Raw genomic sequence first — 20,621 nt, forward strand, 5'->3', positions numbered from 1 at the left:
GTAATTTAGAGTGACGTTCAATATTAAAAATTTAAGTTTCAATGCTATTTAACAGTAAACAGAAAGGAAAATTAAAGTATATCTAACAAAATCGAGATGAATCTTTCCTTGCATTCACCAAGCACAGTAGTGTAACTAAACAGGTAATATGAATACAGACTTGAGACCAAAAAAATCTGTACAAATTTTCTTGAAGTTCCTTTGTCCTTTTGTTACGTAGACTTATTTATAATTGCAGAAAGTGGGATGAAAACAAATTCCCCATTTGGAAAATAAACAGCCAGCCTAACAGTAAGGTTCATTTTCCCATGTGCGTCCAGATTTCCTAGTTGCCAAACACTTATTCAGTAAAGCACCTATACTACTAGTAGGAAGGAAAAAGCTTTTGATCTCTTACATAAGGAAACAGAGACCAGAAATAAAAGAAAATACACCGAGACCAAAGTTCATCGCTCAAAACTTAAAAACGATCATTCATACCTGAATGATCTCATTTTAAAGCCGCCTTAATTCAATACTTGGGGGCAGGAGATGAAAGTCCGATACAAAACCTTTGCCGACAGTACTCAATCGGTAGGAGTGCCTATACATTCAGCAAACGCAGAGGTGCCCACAAGAGGTCCAGCAGTCTAGAACTCATGGCAGGATAAGAGTTTACATGAGCAGCTCTGAAGAGGCAGTGGTCTGCAAATACTCTCTATAACAACAGTAACTGCATCCTTAACAATCAAAACAATTCAGTGGTGTTGATATGAGAACCAAAAAAAAAGAAGATGGTTCTACTACCATTATTTGACTGATTTCACTTGTAAAAAAACTTGTTACTTGCTAGTACCATCTTCATGTAACCTACTTAAATATAGGCATCACTGGAGAAATAATCTTGTTTGAAATAAGCATACTAAATACACTTTAACTTTTCTGTAAACCAGCTTTAAGTAAGTGATATCACCATTTTGTCTTCTTATCTTATTATTGACCAGATACGTCTCTTAAATTCTTCCTGCAGTAATTTGACTGCAGAGGCAGGATTTTTTCTTTTCCAGAACTATGGGATGCAGTCTCCATTCTTTCAAGCATAATAAGAAAGATTTCTATCCAGATATATTTGCAGTATTAGTAACGGAGAAGTTTCTTGAACAATATCATCGACTAATCAATATACAGGTTTCCCAAAATGCAAAGAGTGGACTGCTCTCTATTTTAATTCACAAGACAAGGCCAACATTTCAAGGTCTGAGGTGAATTATTCTATGTTCCTTGCTATTCTATCAGCATTTTGCAGCTGACAATTCAGCTTCATCCCTTTTCCCATCAAAGCTTTTTCTTCCCCATCCTGTCTTTCTTCAGTGTTCCAACATAGAAACAATTGCAAGAGTACAGAACGAACGGCCAGGTTAGTTTTAAAAATAATTCTTCACATAAAATCTTTAGAACATACATATATAAAGCAGAAAGATGACTACAAACAAAAAAAACGACCCCCAAAAAATTAGCTTTTAGAAGCATACGCATTTTGATCTATTAGAATGGAGGCAGATAGACCAAAACATTGCAGTGAAATATTATCTGATTTTGTGAAGTTGCATTACCTGAATGCCTCACTGTGTTTTATACACAGTGGTATAAACACTTAATTAAAAATAAGGTAGTAAACATCATACGAAAACGCTACAGACGTCACTATATACACAGCTCCGGAAATCCAATCTAGGCACATTCAGAAAAATCCCAGACGAGGTGTTCTATTGATAGCCTGTGTAAGGCACATCTTGTGCTATAGCAGTGGTTTCCATACTTTTTGTAGTTGTGGCTGAGCTGTGAAAATGACAGATGGTAATTCACATTTTACGGGGTTTAGCTCCTCATCCTCCAGCTATGGAATAGCTGTCATCTCTTTTTTTAATCCCTGCAGCTGATCCCCGCAATGCCAGTGTCACCATCGGCTCCGTAAGCCCTGGGCAGAGCTGGCAGAGGCAGCAGCGCAGAGTGCCCCAGCGAGCCCTGTGCAAAGCCAGGTGAGGTCTCACAGGGTTCATCTGCGTGGGCTTCGCAGCCAACCCTTGTTGGGAGCTATTCTGCACAAGAGCAATTGCAGTAGATCAAAAACGTTGACTTGATATGTTTGTACTGTTAAGATGATGACAGTTAAGATCAGTCTTGTTTTCACCTCTAAACATAACGTTATGATAGTGAAACATCAGACTTACAACTGCTGTAAATCTGGTGGAAACTACCTAGCTTTGTCTCACAGAAATAAACAATCCTTCAGTCATTAACCTTACGGCTAGAGAATCACAGAATCACAGAAGACAAGACTATACAACTACAGACACAACTATAACCTGATACACTGACACAGAACCGCCAAGACTTCAGTATTTAGATCAGTGCAGCAATTTATTTATTTTTCAAATACTTCTCCAACCGGAGATTTGATAACCAAGTTGAGGTAACTGACTTCACTTACAGTTTAACTAAACAGGGAGTCCATCTACAACAGTTTTCTGTAAATGTTAGAGTCCTCCAGCCTGTTAAGCACCAAACTGTAAATTTAAAGAGCATAATCCAGTTATTTTAGCAGTCAGGCTACAGCTCTATTCCCCCTTCCCCCCTTTTTTTCCTTTAAAGGAAAGCAACAGGCTATATGCAGACACTTTGACTGTCCATTCATGCTACCAGAAATCCTGTTAATCACAAGAGCATGATTCAAAAGGTAATTCCTTCACTGCATAATACTGGCAGGAAAAAAAAATTTCAAAGTTCACATGTCTGTTCCAAAATATCAAACAGCTATGGGCGTCACTAACACCAGTCCCATTCCCTTCTGCATCCTCAGCTCTCCTGTCATAGGTGGGAAACTAGTAAAGTGGACCAGAAGACCTCCTGGCCATCTCCCTTTTTTTAAAGCCATAAGACTTGAAGTGTATCTACACAGACTGTAACTAAGGCTCTCTTCTGTCCCCCTTGAAGGCATCTCAGTACAATGCACAAAATACTTGCTTTGTGTGGTGCTCAATGCTTTTAATTTAAATTAAGGCTCAACAACAGTGGCACTTTTGTAGGGTAGGAAATAGTCACACCACTGACGCTCAGCTAATAAATGAACATCTCAGTAACATGCTATTGCAGCTGCAAGTAAACCGTCTAAAAACAACACACTGCAAGCAAGGCATAGAACAAATACAGACACCTCAACGTGCAGGCTACCTGCTTTTAACATTAGAACAGTGAGTTAAAACACGGCATACCTTAAGTTCTTGGTTCTTCTGAATCGAGAGAGAAAAACACTTCATAAGACCACGGCGTGATTTTGTTAATTTTACTTTCAAGCACACGTAACGTCAGTGTTATGAATAAGAACGTCCAAATAGGCAGACTCTGAAGTTGTGTAGGAAGGAAGAATTACCTCTTTCACACAGCAGCCGCTAGGGCACCTGATGCCAGACTCCACCAGAGTTTCAGTACCCTGCCAACCACTTTTGCTATGCAATAAGCCGACTGCGGAAAGGCAGCCTACGACACTGTCTTACCAAGACCTCTGATGGCTCAGAGGTGAGGTTTCGATTTTCAAAATGAATGTCTTCGTCCAGCTGGCACAGAAATTCCATCCTCCCAGAGACATCACGCTATAAGGGACATTTGCCACAAAGCACAGACAGAGCATGCAAGTTTTCAGTAGCAAGATAAGGGCTAGTCTAAAACCTAGCTGAACTTTAACATTTAACCATACAACTAGAAAAACGCGGCTACTGTGAAACTGCCAGTTTTACGCGGCCATCTTCGGACATTGAGAAATGAAATCCTATTTTCTGTTTAAAAAAAAAAAAAAAAAAAAAAAAAAGGTAAGTTCCACTCAAACCTGTCACTTGTTTCACACTACATCTCTTCGTATCAAACTGTTTCCAGACTCAGCTACTCTAATGGGACATACTAGCCTAAAAGACAACTTTCTGGACAAAGCTGTGCACTGTAACATGTTACATTATGGAAAGCCACCCACAGGAAACAACGAAAATCAAAAAAGGAGGATTCTTTCCCGTGCTCTGTGATCTTTACATCAAAAAAGGAAATTCCTACAAGAAAAATCTAATGCTAACAATGCAAATCACATCACAGACTGCACGTGGAGGTTATGTACACTATTTGTCTATTCTAACAGACCAGCTCACATAACTGCAATTTTTGCTGTTAGCACAATACAGTTTATTCTTTCCCTAGTGCTAGCTTCTCCCTGCATAAGCCAGTTCTTTGTGATGACCAGTTTAAACTAGCGGGGAGTAAATCTGTTATTCTTCTACCTTTAATGTAGAAGGAGAACTATAAAGTTTTAAGAAGAGTCAGCCCTGTTCTAGTGTCTTAAACAAAACCTGTATTTTCATTTCATTGTGGAAGACGCTGAGAGACTTAGAATAACCTCTCCAAGACACAGCTATTTAAAAATGGAACAGTTTTTTATGTTTTGTTAGCTGACTTAGAAGCATGCTATTACAGTACTAACTTTACAGGATCTGCTTCTATGACAAAGTACTTTTAGATTTTCCACTACTCAGGAGTAGGATTAAGTTGTTGTTGCTTAAGCAGCTACGTAAGTGAAAACTGAAACCACTTGCTACGTACACCAGAAAGAAGCTATAATTCTGTAGTTTTGAGTTCTCATAGTATTAAATGCGTTTTGAGCTGCAATAAAGGAAGTTCTCCATAAAACAGAGGCTTAATTTTGGTCTCTACTCTTCGAGCTCAAGTTCTACTAAGCATACAAAAACAACCAAATAAACACCCCACCACCCAACAACCACCAAATAAACATGGAAATGCAGAAATAAACCAAACATAACCCCCTTCCAACTCCCAAACCAGCAAAACGGATAATTTTAGTATGTTTCTCTGCAAGCATGCTTGACTACAGTATTTGACCTACCAGAGAAAGATACGAGTACTTCAAGAATAGTCTTATGGCACATCATAAAATTGCAAGTGTGACAACCTACGCTGGGAACCCTTTCTTTGCTTTACACTAGCAGAAGCAGTCAGTTTCATGAACACATCACCAGATAGTTAAAGCCCTAAAGCATGTGAATATTTTATGCAAAGTTTTCTGAGTTCTTACCTGTTTTTGTTTACACACACGCCTTTCCAATTTTTTGAACCTCCAAAAAAACCCCTGCTGACTCATCCAACAGGCACAAGGAACTCACGACAGTTATTAGCTACCTTAATATACGTTAAGGCCTTATATCATAACTCTTTATTTGCTGGATTAAAGTAACTCTTGTAAGCTTTTTCCTTCTTGAGGCACGACCGCAGCACTGGCTCATCCTAGGGTACAGGAGACTGAGCCAAAAAAAAGTCATGCTTTGCTTTACTGCTGTTTCTTGCTTAGGTCTATCAGTATGCAGCAAGTATCTCTCTCTCGGTGCTACAGGTTGACCATTTACCGAGTTTTAGAGGCCGATCAAAAGAACAGCTACATATCACTTGCCAGTGACTAGAACTACTGCTTGTACAATTACTGAAATACAAAACAAGACGTGAACAGTTAATTAGGGTAAACTGAGTTCACTGATGATAGTAAAGCGTTACTTACTGAATCACAAGAGAACATCCGTCTTTACCACAAAAGTCTGGCCAACTGACCAGCTGGTAGTCCCTAACTGCAGCATTAGACTACCACATGTTACCAAGAGTACTTCAAATTCAAAGGAGAAACTGAGGCTAACATGCCATTTTGTTCTTTCAGACTCATATAGAGGAAACACATCATTAAAGTTTTGGGAGTGTGTGTGTGTGTGTTTTTTTTTTTTTTTTTTTAGACAAATGCTGAGATACCCAAACACACAAACACCCCCCTCCCCCCCTAAACAAGCCCCATACAAACTAATTTGCAGCTTGGGTCATCTGTTCGGTTACAACCCAACTCAAAGCCTGTAGAAGATACCACAGACTTCATAAAGTCACAGGACTGCCTCAATTGTTCACCAGCTGAACATAAGAATTCATTGCTAGTCAGCTACCAAACTTCACCTCAGAACCACAAGAGAAGGAATTTAGCAGGGCTAAGTTGGAAAGCCTACATTTCATTCTCTTAAGTACAGAGAACATATATATATCATCTTATATTATCTTATAATATCTCCCTGTACCTGATTTATGCAAATAACAAAATTTTGCTTGTGAAGGAAAGGACACAACACAGAGAGGTTAAAAACAGCCAATGGGACCACTCCTAGAAGTAAGACCCAAGCTATCTTCCATACAGAAGAAACTCGGCCTTCAGCAGAATCAGCCCTCAGTCAGATCACTGCAACATGTACAGGTATCAAAATACAGAAATGCTCTTCAAGGAAAGAGCTGGAGCTCCTGAAAGCAGTCGGACCTGTTCTTCCAAGATACAAGGGTATTATCAAAATTCACAATTTAAGATTCCCTGGATGAACTGTTTCTGAACTATCCACGTGGAACGGACGGAGACCTTTAGCCTTTCCACCCTTCCGTGGCAAGGGACCATGACACTTCCTCTTGCACGTGGAGCTTGCTGCCTTACTTCCGGCCTTCTGTTTTTATATTTGCCTGCATCAGAATTTATGTATTCAGAGGCTGATGAAGCACTGCAAGTCTAACTCAGAGGGAATGTTGTAGCTCTGAGCCAAGAATCCTTCTACAGCGCACGAACGCGCTGCAAAGACTTCATTTCTGACTGTAGATTAAACAGATAACCCAGGCTTTTAAGCCAAAACTAAAGCTTTAATTGGAGAAACTGCTCTCTTCAAAATGTCTCTGCTCTAGTCAAGATTTAGCAGAGGTTTTTGGCTTGTTTCTAAAATGAGACTTTCTGACAATTTCATTTCTTCCTCTCAAAGGGTATATTTTTTGCAGTTGCATTTTCTTTAGATGACTCGGTTGTAAACTGATAAATCTCATAAGACATCTACTCAGGTTTGAGAGCAGCAGAAGCTGCCAGCTTCCAGAGCACGTTCTGTTCCTATTCTTGCTCCAGTCTTATCATAATACTAGTCAAACATGAGAAGTTCACACAAAAAAAATCTTCCTGTTTTGTCCTTTTCTATTTACTATTGTTTCTATTTTGAGCCAAGCTGAAATTAAATATGGCCGGTGTTTTAAGTCTGCCAGCAGCTTATGCCAAAATAAGGTTGGGTGGAATGACATCAGTGGTAACGTCCATCTTTGGGAAGTTAGTTTTAAGCAGCAGATCCACAGGACTACCCAAAAGATACTCTGCTGCCCTATCCTACTGAGATTAAGCATCCATTCCCTCAGAGGCAACTTTACATAGGTAAGGGTCTCATTCAACCTAGGCATGACCTTATACATGAATACTGATGCCAATAGGATTAGAGCAGAACATTGCTACATGTTTTCAGATATGGCAGGGACTTTTGTGCATCTTTTTCCTTTGAGAAACTTTCTTTGAAGTTTGCTAGTTTCACAAACAGCCTAGCTTTTAAGATGTAAGGGTTCTTAAGAGCACACACAGGAAACGCTTCCTTTTTATTCTTAACATACTGTTTTGAAAACACATCTTAGGGCTGTTTTGATCTACCTACTTCCCTTAAGTGTTTTGTGGAATATACAAAGTAGTTGATCAAAGTTATCGGTTGTATTCCTTCCCCTACACTTCTTCCCGGCCCGATCAGACCCAGTGTGTGCGTCAGTGTCCTCGCTTGAAGCAAATGTCAAGTTTTTGCCATGGTTTTGTTGGCTCTTAGTGGCTTAGTAGTGCTGCTGCACAACCGGACGCATTTTAGATTCGGGAGACCGAGGCTAGCTTCCTATCAAAAGGATTAACACTTGCAAAATCAGTTTTCTGTTCTACAAGCTCCAGATGTGTAATCGTGTTAGTTATTCACAAAGAATAGGTGAAAGTACGTCAACAGCAATTCCACAAGACATGCGTGCCATAGAGTTACTTTGCATTTATAAAAAAAACGTGCAGTCAGATGCTTTATTTGCTGGTTTTTATTGCAGAAGAGAAGTGCTTTAAACAAAGCTAGATGCTACTCAGACTATTTAAAAAAGTTAAACTCCTAGACAGGACAGAAGTCAATCATGAGTCTCACAACACAGGGGTAAGGCTTTCTCAGTTGCTACATCTTAGAACACACTGCAACTTTCCAACATTAAGGGGTAAGACTTCATAGAGAGATATATAAACACAAAAACCCCAGTTCTACCCGTGAGTTTAGAACGACTTGCAGCATTAAGTTTGCCTCTCTTCAGGGAGGTGTTTTCCTTTCAGACCCGGTTTTGACCTTATCCTTAAGCAGACAACAGTAGGCAGGCATAAGGTAGGTCTTAGGTAGGCTGACAACACACATCCTGAAATTCCAGTATGTCGTACTCAACATCCTGGATTTAGGGCAGATAAATACTATGCTCCGGGCTATGGAAATCCAAACTGAAAGCTCAGTCTTAAATCAAATTAGCAAAAGACATTCACATATTGAGACTAAAAGCTGAATTACAGCCTCCTAGTTCTCATTTTTGCTAGAAGTAGTTGCCAGAGTGTAAAAACATTGTTAATTACGCTGAAATACAATACCTACTATTACACTACAAAGTGACACTAAAGAATATCATCCTTGCTAGGCGGAACAGTCGGATAATCCGAACACAAATACTGACACTCAGTAAAATAAATCTTCTCTCCTTATGAATGATCTCAAGCACTCTTCCATCTATCTGGGGGTTTTATTACTTTGTTGTTGCAAGAACTGAGCACGTTATCTGCTGCTACTCAGTTCGTTCTTGAGTGACTGGTAACTGAACAAGAATTGAGCAGAGAGAAGCAGGCTTGTTTTATTTGAGTTATGCAATCTTCCACGGGCCACCAGTTCATCTAGACTTAACACTGTAGTAAAGCTATTTACTGATACAGCTTTTATCTATTATTCCTTGACCTGCAACACAGCAGCATCTACCACCCAGAACAGGAAGAAGGGGCCCTGGCTTCAAGTTCAGTAATCACTTCTTTGTACTCCAGTAAAAGCTAAAGTTGCTGAAATAAAACCAAAAGGTAGGAGATGCAAGGTAAGCGTAAATCTAAGGAAAACCAAGTGCATTCCCATCCGAAACTGACACAGAATCTAATAGCTTAGAGTGACAGGTTGCTTTCAATATTCTATAAACTGTAGTTTGGGAGTGAAGTCAGTCAAAAACACAAGTTACGTTACCAGCTGATTTGTGACACAAAGACCCCTTAAGCTGCCTCAAACAGCATGGGTCTAACTAGACTGCCTCTGAAGTATTGTGTTGATGCCTGAAGAAAGTCAACAGTACCAAAATGACATTCTTACAGTCCACCCACCTACCTGTTTATGCACAAAATCTCACCAGTGAAGCAGTAAATCTCTGGGAGGAGCACACAAATGAGTAGCTTTTAGCCTTTAGCTTGAAATATGGCTTCAGAGGTGGAGAAGATGCAGGTTATACAAAATCAGGTGTTAGCTATCCATAGACACAACTGCCAAAAGTTTCAGACTGTCTTAGAGACTGAGTCAGTATTTTCATCTGAATTTGATTTGCTTCACCCTGCAGCAAGTTTTTTCACCAGATCGCCAGACAATCCACATGCATAGCATAGAATATTTCCACAATTCTTGCTGGCATTTCCAATAGGGTAAAAACTATGGATGCGTACGGATTATCACGTTACCTAGAGGAACTATGCTACTATCTTGACAACTTACACTTTTTCTCCATCAAAAAAAGGAAAAAAATTGCAACATAGGACCGTGCCATTTCTTCATATCTATCAGTTCTAAATTTCTCCAAGTGTCTTCCGGTGCTCTTCTGCTATGGCAGACCTGCAACAAGGCATACAGGCCAATGCTCAGGCCAAGTTAAACTGAATCTTTCTGGATAAGGCAAGAATGATTTTGTTCTCCCTTCCCCCTCACCATAGCTCTTGACTCAAAAAAAGAGTTATGAGACCTTCAATAGTGACACTATTAACTTTCAAGTTTAGTGGGAAGTCATCTTTCTATTCAAGGGAAAAACAACATACCTAAGTTAGCTGATGTTGAAAAAAGCAGTGTAGCTGTTGCAGCACAGATCTCTCTGATGCAGATGAAAAAGTTTAGTCCGCTTCTGTAGCTAATCTGTTTCCATTTCCAAGCTGAGGGGTACCCCTACATCATTATCCTGTAGGGCACGGACTTCCTTCAAATAGGCATACTTTAAAGTCATTCTGATAAAGTCTCCTAGGCTATCCATGGATCCAAGAGCTATTGCATTGACATCTGAGTTTTAATATTAATACTGTAGCAGTGACAGGCATGAGAGGAGGGAAAACGTTCCTGTCTAATACCAGTGACTGAGTCCACATCAACCTTCCAGTTGGCTTAACTATGACAGCAAAGTAAACATGTCATCACAGCTGTCATTCAAAGGCATCCTATAAACACAGGAGGCATCCAAATGAAGGCTATCCTTACATCAAAAGCTAGAGGTCCTCTTGGCACTGGATTGTTCAGAATATTCAGAACAAATGGATACGCTTTGCTCATAAGAGACCCTGTATCTTACCACTCCGTTGCAGCAACTTTCATCTCGCAAGCTTTTTTACTATAAATGGAGCATCATTTGCTTTGTGTGCGCTTACTAGTGATCCTCAGGTGAGCACAGGTCTGCATTGCTCATCTGTGTGCAAGATCGAACACACTTTTTCAAGTCTATTACAGAGGCATTTGAAAGGGGATGTTGTTAAGAACAGGACAAGTGTTCTTTGGAGAAAGAGGTTACCAGCATTCATTGATGATCTGACCTGGCGTGTACTTTCAAGGCAAACTACAGTAGCAGTGATTTATTTTCAGTACATAAACATTTTTGCACAGTCCATTTACCAATTGTAATGATAACCCCAATGACTCAGCAGTCAGCATTCTACAAATGCATTTCTTCATTGCACAGGACAGCAAGAAGGAATAATACAAGTCTGAATATTAATATTACAAACAGAAAAGCTTTCAAAGTCATTGGCAGTCTGGGCGAGAGGAAGGTCGACAAGCACATGCTCAGTTCACAAGATGAAAAATCCGACAAGAGGTCAAATTCCAGAAAGGCTCACCTCTATTATGAAAATGCTATCAGTTCAGAGGAATCACTGGATAAACAAGTGGAAAAAGCAGTTTTGATTAAAAAGCCATGATTGGGGCCAGGTAAAATTTAAGTACAACAGCAACAAAAAGGAAGATGCACGCAGCTGGTACACCCAAGATAGGAGATAATCCGTTTTACTCTTTATGGCTGAAGACCTCTACGCTCCAAGGAACCACAAGTGACTAAAATACACCTTCTAAAAACACAGCAAAGAACAGTGCCGAAATCAAGTCGGATTGAACCAATCTCCTTTATTCCAGGAAAAGCTGCAAAGTTGCACATGGACAGCCTTCTACAGCAGGACAAAAGCCACAGGACAAGAAATCTTAACTCTGAATCACCGACATTTTTGAAGGCCAAAGAAAACAAATCAAACGTCTCACCACACTGGCAAGCTTCATAGGATCTGATAGCAGTTCAATGATACAAAACCTTAAGTTCATTCTACTCGGAGATGACGCTTTCCAAACAACTTCACACAAAATGTGCAAGTTACATATCGTTATCATGCTCAGAAACACAAGTGTTAACATACAGCAGCGAATAGGCCCAGTGAAATTCATTTTTCAGTTGCGGAGATATAGATTTTTACCTCTTATTCTATGAAACCAGTTTTATCAGCCTTACCAGAAAAATAGTATTAAAAAAAGTTTAAAAAAGGAAAGGTCAAGAAGGAGAGTAAACCTCCAGAGAATTCATAAACCTAGTTGACTACAGTCACCGGGTCCAGCACTTAAATAGCACTCTGATGTTTTATGCAGTAGAAAGAGATAAAAACAAGAAAAAAATCCAGAACACTCAGCCCTATATCGCAATCATCTGCCTCACACACTTGTGCACAACACAGCAATCAGTAGGGAGCTAGGCACAGAGGTTCAGCCTTAAATCCTATTTTCTGTCGCTTCATTTTTTTCCTGAAATAGTATCAGTCTTTAGCTGAGAATACACATTGACTGAGAGCTAACAAGTTTCAGAATGCTGTTTTTCATCTGTTCTTCCAAAATATGTCACATACACGTTAGGCCAACAAATTAAAAACAAGCCGAGTAGCTTTATATGCCATTATGACATCATGATGAAAACAGAAGGATAAAAATGCGTATCCTCCTCATTGCAGTTTGTTTTCCAAGCATGGAGAAGAGGAAAAAACAAACAATATCCTCATAGGAGTAAGAACAAGAACACCACATGCACAGATCTCCATTTTATGTATTTCTCTTTTTGTTCCCAGCTTCCTCACACACAGAAAGAGCAGCACCATTTTTCAAATACATTCCTAGAACATAGACCTGAATAATTTGTATTTAAAAAGCTTACTATATCAAATACTATTCCACTAAACTTGACTGTTGCTTGATCTTTCCTTCCCACCAGCTCAACTAAGCCCCTTTTCTCCATATTTTTCATTTAAAAAAAAAATCCTAGAATAATTTGTAAACAAGACCTTAGAATTAAACCTGTCTATGCCTCAAAGAGGCATAGACAGAAGAGGTTTCACTACACAGTGATATGCTTTTACAACACGTTTCTCCAGAGGCCCGTGAACCAATTCCAATTTATTTTACACAAGGTTGTTTAACAACCACAAAATAAGTGTGCATCTAAGATCTACAAGCCAAGCTTTGAACGAGCATTAATACACTCTTGAAAGTGCAAAAACAGGTTAGCAGCATGCTCTGAGTTGGGCACTATAATACTGAAAGGCAAACACCTTCAGACAAGCTGTGTGATGAGCTTTCGCACAGGCTTGTAGAGCTGAAAGTCAACAAGAGTTCCACTGTCACTACAAGCTAATAAGCCACCTTGCCAGTAAATTATATTCAAACGCATCATTTGTTATAAAGAAAAGGTTAACTTTTGAAGCACGCATTCTTAAGGAAAAAAAATGTTGAGACTGATACCTGAACAGCACCCCTCCTGCACTACAAAGACAAGTACCATTCATCTTTTGTCCTACAGTAACACCCAGGTGTCCTGCTGTCAGTCAGGACTCTACAGCCTAGAAGCCTTTTGTGTACAGCACACTCCACCATGGACCTTATCGCTTGCTTTGAAATTTAAGCGTTCTGTCAACACAGATAGCACCCTTTTAGAAGAGGAAAGAAAAGCAGTAATAGTTACTTACCTTCTCCCCGAAGGGAGCACCAATATTTGCTATTTTAACAAGCTTCTGTCTGGGCTGCTGCTTTGCTTCTCTGCCCACTCTGGTGATCTAACTTAGTCTTGGCTGCTCTAGGAAAGTCTCTGAAAACAGTTATGCTCTAACTCCCCTATCCCCAGGATACTTTGGACTCACTGAACTGCTTCCTTTACGTAACATTGACAAGGCCACTGTCTTCACAGTCCTGTAGTTCAATTTCTGCCTGCAAGGCTGCAGTAGAGTGTAACACAATGCTCCCAAAGGAAGAACACTGCTATCGGGATGGATTTCACTATCAAGTTGCTCCGATTTGTCCATCTCATCTTTAGAACTTGCAGAAGGATGATGTATGTAGTAAAGCGCCCAAAAATTAGTACAGCAAGAATCATCAAGGCATGACTAGAACACTTGGCATTCAAGTGAGGATAGAAATAATCTGCCAAAAGACTTCTCTTTCGATGGCTTTGTCCTACTGTATTCCATGCCTACACATCACTCCACAGTATATTAGATCTATAGTACAGAATATCACAGTATATCCTATGCTCTCCTGTATGAGGGCTAAGTGTAATCACTCTTCATCCGGACACTTGTTTTAGCATAGAGAACCTTTGAATTAACTTGTTACTTTGGAACAGGATTTCATCTGCACTAGATATCGTACTTCCGGCAAAAGAATGCTCACATTTGGAGGGGAGGGAAAAAAACAGGGCCAAGTTAGAGACTGGTATAGCTGATATTTTCTCAAAATAGATGCACCTTAATTTGAATCCCTCAATACTAGATACCTCTTACTGTGCCCAGTGCAATTATGAATTGTCTGAAAACTGCTCTCCTCCTTCCAAGTTTACAAGCCGAATAGACACAGCATTCAGTTGTTTGCGATACTGCCTACTGGCCCTGACACACTGAGATTCTTGCCTTAGTTTCCATTACTTTCAAGAAGAGCCACAGAGCAGAAGAGACAACATATCTATCGCACAGGACCACTTTGCTGTGCTCCAATAATTGAAAAGAAGCACAAAAAAAAAAGTTTTCACCTGTATCCGAGTACAAGGAGAAAGGGTCACAAAACCAGTGCCTGTGTTTCTCTGCTTAGAGGGGCTAAGGACCTCTGCGGTTCTAGGTCCGACCCAGCAGCCGGGAAGATGCCATTCTTTCTCCAGCCATAAGTCAAAAGTCATAAAATTAGCTTCTTTCTTACTTTCCCTAATTTCAGCTCATCCGGCCCCCCACCCCGACACTCCAAAGGCTCCTAAGACCTGGCAAAGGTTAACGTAGCTGAGTGTGTTTTGCCAGCAGGTAAAAAAGGGACTGCTGATTGACTGCAGGGCTTTTCTAGATATGGGCGCCCTGAGCAAGTCTATCAATAGTTTTCCCTCGACTACAGACAGTGTCATTACTACTCCCCTCACCTGTACCCAAAGCAGTTGATACAAAAAACTCATTAAGAAGTCAGGCAGACACAGCTCACAGGCGTTTTCTTCATTCACAATCCACTAAAGTAGTAGATCTTAAGCAATAACCACCATGCTCATACATGTCTCCCAGGCCACCCAGTAGACAACTATTAAAGAGAGCTGTTTACATGCTGAAGAGCACGCATACGTTCATTCACAAGAACGTGCACAAACACACCTAACCCTCAGACATTCAGTTATGTCCCCAAAATACCCAAGAAATACAAAAAAAAAACCTGAAGCAGTACACCGAACTTTTACACTGCCATTAACATTTGCTAGTTGAACTGCATGCACATTTCTTATTTACACTATGTCACTTATACATACAAGAGACGGCATGTTACGCCATGGCAAAGATAATTAATTCAAGGACTACGACCTGCAGTTTTTCGACCTTAAGAGTTCCTGCAAAAACGACAAACTCTATTTGCTGGGACAAGCTCTACCTAGGTGTGCATACAACCCATTTAAGTCAAGAGACTAAGAAATCATGAACTGTCCTTTTCTGAATCCCTTACATCATTGGCTGAAGGTTTTCAGCTTGCAAACAAATCCTCTTTTGAAGAAGGAAAAAAGAAGGGTACAAAGAGTGACAACACCTACAAACAAGGGAGGAACGTTTGGGCCAATAGCAGCCTGCAAGGGAAGTCAGCTTACAACCGCTATTTGTTCTCAAGTCAGGCAGCAAGATGTGGCGTTTACTGTTAAACATAACCTTTGATGGTAAAAGTGAAACTTAGGAGAGTCGAGTTACTCATCAGCATACTTACCTAACATTGGTTAAAAGAAGCAACCCACCAAGAAAGAAGAAGAAGGAGGAGGAAAAAAAGAGGAGGTATCTTTAAAAACCACCTTTCCTTTCAGGCTCATACAGCTTCGGAGCTCAAATATTAAGAACAGATTTTAAACTTACCCAGAAAGTCTGGCAAAAATAAGAGTGCGCAAAGACGAATTAAGTCAGATGCTCAAGTTAAATTTCTGCTACCGTAATATAAAAATACCAGGGAATGTAAAAGTACCAGAATCAAACCGCTTTTAAAATGCGGGTTCCAACATCTGCTAGAAACAGCGCAAGGAAAGTCCTGCTCACAAAACAATACTTACTAACCTTGTGCCAAAGTCACTGCAGAAAAACGCTTCAAGTTACACGAGCTCTGCCACTAACGCCTCAATAAACGCCCGGATTAAAGCAGCCGAATCACCTTCGGTTTTTCCCTCCCTGATTGCACAAAAGTACTCGGGCTCATGTGCAGCGCCTGCGCTTCACACAGAAGACCTCATCCCAATGTCAAGACCGAAAAAAATAAAAATAAAAGAAAAGAAAATAAATAAATAAAAGCACCGAGCAAACCCCACCCCCGCGCACGCTACATACCGCGCACCCGCTTGCCGGAGGGCAGCCGCTCCTAGACCCGGCCGCCCGCGGCCGCAGAGCCGGGCACGGCCACCGCCGCCGGCCCCGTCACCTTGCACCACGCCGCTCCCCCCGCCCCGCAGCCCGGGCACCCGCCCCGCCCCGCCCCGCCGCCGCCGCCGCCGCCGCCGGGCGAGCGCGGCGCCCGCTCGCCGCTCACCGGCCGCGGGCGGAGCGGGGCGGCGGCAGCCAGGGGCGGCCCCGCCGCAGCCCGCGCCAGGGCGGCCGCCGAAGCGCCCCGATACATCGTCGCGGAGCGCCCCGCGCCGGCCGGGTCCTAGCGCCTGCCGGCCGGCCGCTGGGAGTGGGGGGAGGGGAGGGGGGCCGCCGCCGCGCACCACCACCACCACGACGCCGCGCCGCAGCGCGCTCCCCCCCCCCCCCCCGCCACCGCTCCCCTCTGTGGCGTCACAGGCGGCCGCGCGGGGCGCCGAGCGCGCCCCCCCCCCCCCCCCGCCGCCGCCGCCGCGCACTGCGCCACGGGGGCGAGGCGAGGCGGGAGGTACCGGGAGCGCAAGCCCGATTTTGAGCGGTTGCGTTCGCGCGGGGCGTAATTTTTATGCTGCAATTTTCACGCAGCGGAGATGGGCCGTCCTAAGCAAGAAGTCAGCTACAAGCCAAAAGAAAAAAAAAAAAAAAGAAAAGAAGAAGAAGAAGGAAAAAAAAAAAGTGTTCGCCGTGTTTACCAGCAGCCGCCTCATCAGTCAAGCAGCCGCCTTTGGTATGCTGACAATTTAAGCTAGAGCAGGAAAAAGATTTCGACTTAAAGAGGCCAGATAAAACGGTGTGGAGCCCGAGAACACGCTCGTTTTAGGAGGAGAACCAGATTTCGTGGGACACGCACAGTGCGGTTGAAGGATACTGTGGAGCAAGCAAGTCATCTCTACGCTGGGGCTCAAGGAGGAAATCCCACCAGGCAGCCCCCTAAGACAAGCAGCAGAGCCCAGGACCTGGAGCAGCGATGAAGCAGCCCAACAGGTGAAGAAAAGAGGCCTGCAAAGAGCAGGATAGGCGCGAAAGAAGTTTTTAAGCAGCTGTAGAGTTATCCTTCCTGAAGCTAGGTTGGAAACAGCTACCTCCCATCTTCTGACCTAGCAAGAATCAGCTGCAGTTAACTTAAAACCGTGGAGCACTTAAAACACATAAGCATTAAATGTCATTAGGGAGATCATGATCAGAAGAAAAATAAATGCAAAGGATTTTTTTTTTTTAAAGAGTTATTTGGGTTAGTGTTTTCACATTAGAGTTTGATCACTTCAGCAGAGTCATGCTTTACTATTCAACATACTTAGAAGAAACATTAAAGCATTTGCCTGCATTCACTAATGCAGAATCCAATATATTGCTTTGGCAAAGCCAACAGAACTGCTGCCTGCAAATCAACACCAGACAGTGAAGAGCAGTGCTCTGTCTTATAAAAGGCAACAAAAAAAGGCTGAGGATTTAAGAACAGTAATGTTCAGGGAATATAACTTTTTTCAGAGATTCAAGTCTTAGAGAGACATCTCAGCTGCAATTCCTTTCCCTTACAAGTTTGTGGTGCCTTTAAAAACCTCCATTATACTCTGAAATTACAATACTTTGAAGTTTAAAAATACCAAAACACAAAACGCTATGATCACATCTTTCCCCTCTGTCACGAGGGACTGTTTTTACTAGCTATGGCAGAAATTCAAGTTTATAACTCAGCTTGTCCCTCGGTGGCCAAATCTGTGTGCTTCCAGATTGAAAGAAGGGCTCTAACACCTACTGATACCATTCAAGTTCAAGTAAGGTGAAATTACAATTTCACCATATGTTTTGCCATGCTCCACTTTGGAAGGGTATTTTAGTCTTGCATGAAGCAAGATGCCAACACAATTAAGGAATACTAACTAACACCATACACCCACTATTGTAACAATTTCCCCCTCATCCACAAATGGAGCTGGCAACTTTAATATTAGATTTTTTTTCTTTTTTTTAAAAACAGAAAGCAAAAACCCAATGTAAAAAGCAATGCTTGTTCCACTCTGCTAGAACATGACTCAAGTAAGTCTAGAAGACTTGTGACTGGAGAGAAAATGCTTTGGAAAAGAATGAAAAAAATTGTAAAGCAAGCTTAAACAACGGACCTCATTGTTAAATAACTGGAAGAGACCTAACAGCACCAACACAACCTCATTTTGAAATACAGCTTGCTGATGATAACAAGAGCCAAACTGAAGAATTACTGTTATCACAATTCAGGAAGACGCATTTATTCCATGGAATTAAGGTATCTTCTAGAAGGAGAAGGAAAAAAAAAAAATTCTCCTACCCCTAGAACTAACGAGCATACCACTCATTCCCAAACTGAAGCGTCTGAACTATATTCAACATCATACAAGATATATCACTAGAAAAGCCAGAAGGCCAACAGATACCATTCATACACCCACTAAGCACATGGTCTGAAAAACAAACTCAGAAGCAATACTGTTCAGCACCTCACAGTCTAAAAAGGAGATGGATTTTCCTCAATACAGTAACCTTCAGATTAGCAAAGCAACCATTTGATTGAATTCAAGCATTCAGTCTGAACATTTTAAACAGTCATTTATAAGCAAGATCTGTGTCTATTCTGAATGCTCAGTACTAAAACACCCTTTGTTAAGGACTTAGCTACTTTCTCTTTAGAGGTGCGAGTTTTCACTAGACGCTGAGCACGTTAAAGGACAGCTTGCTAACAATATGTAGCTCTATAGGTGCATTTGTTTATAGCAGTTCAGCAGGGAGCGAGCAAAACATCCTAAGTTATGCAGACCCTGTAGAATCCCACACAACGAAATACATACCCCTTCCTGCTTTGTGAATAGGTTGAGGCAGTCAGCCAGGGCCTCACAAGTTTCCTGGGATACTTCAGAGACCACATCAACTTTTTGCAGGAGGGGAGAAGACATTCCTGAAAGCATCAAGTCATTAGTAGCTTTAGGAGGACATTGTAAACCACAGGATACCTTCCCTTATTTTCTCTTCTAAATAACACAAACGTAATATTTATATTCTACGTGAGGGCTGAAGCACTAAGTTCCGTGTGAGGACAAGCAAATGTGGTGCTGAGGGAAAGTAAGTTCTTTCCCTTGAATCCTTTCCCAAGTATTGGTATAAAAGGCACATGAATAGATCAAGTTTCTCTTTCAACATGGCTTGGAAAGCAGAGGAGGTAAGCCATCGCAGCAACACATTGAGAGACTGACTAGCAGCAGTCTCTCCTTTTAACCTTTTCCTAGATTTAAAAGCCTCAGAATTGCCAGGAGCCAAAATTCAAATACAAGGATACTGCACTGGTTTAATACGAACTAGTGTGGGAAGTGCTTTTTTTTGTTTTTTTTTTTTTTAATAAATAGAAGCCTTCTGCCATTGTATTATATAGGAGAGAAAAAGCTTACCACAGTGGAGGTGGAAAATAAGCTTTGAAAAAAAATAGACTGGGAGTTACAAGGACACTGGTCAATAAAAGGGGAAGGAGGCCTTATTTTCATGGAGTCGTCTCCGGGATAAGCAATACAGTTTTCATAGCAATGCCACTGCACATCCTGACCTGTATGACTGTTTACTAATGAGGCTGTGTGTTTAAAACCAGAAGCACACTACGATAAATATCAAATAACTACCAGTTGATTGGGCTGAGTTCATCTTTGAAGTTTCTGTGATGTGCAGCAATTCCTCAGAAGGTAGAACTGGAAATTCCAATTAACTGTACTTATATTTGTACAAGTATGAAAATAAGCAGAGTTCAGGTTGTTGCTTCACACATCCAGTCACAAGAACAGAGTGATGTGCCTGTGGAAAGCCATCCTCACAAGCCATCCTCAGGTAGCATACTAGCTGCAATAAAAGTACGTGTCTAGAAGCCCCAGCCTCCAGCTTGACACTGTTTAGTAATATAGATAGATCCTAGCGCTAAGGTTCTTCAGCCTGATGTTGCACCAACTGAGATTAAGAGCTTCAGTGATGACAAGTTTTAAAATATTTATATATTTATTTTGCAATCATAGTGCTTGCGCAGTCCTCAAGATGCAGTATGTATCCAAATACTATTAGTTGCCTTTGATACCAAAGCACACTACTGACCGAAATTTGGACTCCCTATTTACTACAGCTATCAAGAACAGCTAGCACCTCTAGAAGGAAGGCAGCACGAGAAATGCTGGATCCATTTTTATTTGTAAAAAAATCTCAAAGATACCTGGATTTAGAATAGCATATTGGAAGACAGTTAGGGAGAGAATTCTACTTATCTTCTAGCCCAAGGATGCCCATTCTGATTAATCTAAAGTTTTCTGAAGTTCCACTTGGAGGACCTTTTTGCTCAGAAGCTTTCATTCCTCTGGAGGAAACTAGAGGACTCAAATACTTTAGAGAGACCACACATGAAGCTGGAAACAGTTCATTGACACATCAAGTTACAAACATTCATTGGAAGGAAGACAGGAACTTATGAACTTATTACTGCTATTGTCTG

At 41.3% G+C, this 20,621-nt stretch overlaps 1 protein-coding gene across 5 annotated transcripts in view; it reads right to left on the reverse strand.

The window, feature by feature from the left end:
* Positions 1-20,621, reverse strand: part of OSBPL1A (oxysterol binding protein like 1A) — an 81,552-nt gene that overhangs the window by 29,692 nt on the left and 31,239 nt on the right. For 4 of the 5 annotated variants that reach the window (XM_068932369.1, XM_068932365.1, XM_068932366.1 and 1 more), the window contains one exon: positions 18,952-19,058. The exons of the other annotated variant lie outside the window; for it this stretch is intronic. In XM_068932369.1, the coding sequence (XP_068788470.1) occupies positions 18,952-19,058 (107 nt within the window). The remainder of the gene's footprint in view (positions 1-18,951; positions 19,059-20,621) is intronic. 5 annotated transcript variants of the gene reach the window in all.

This window comes from Struthio camelus, chromosome 2 (assembly GCF_040807025.1).
Source record: "Struthio camelus isolate bStrCam1 chromosome 2, bStrCam1.hap1, whole genome shotgun sequence".
NCBI lineage: Eukaryota > Metazoa > Chordata > Aves > Struthioniformes > Struthionidae > Struthio > Struthio camelus.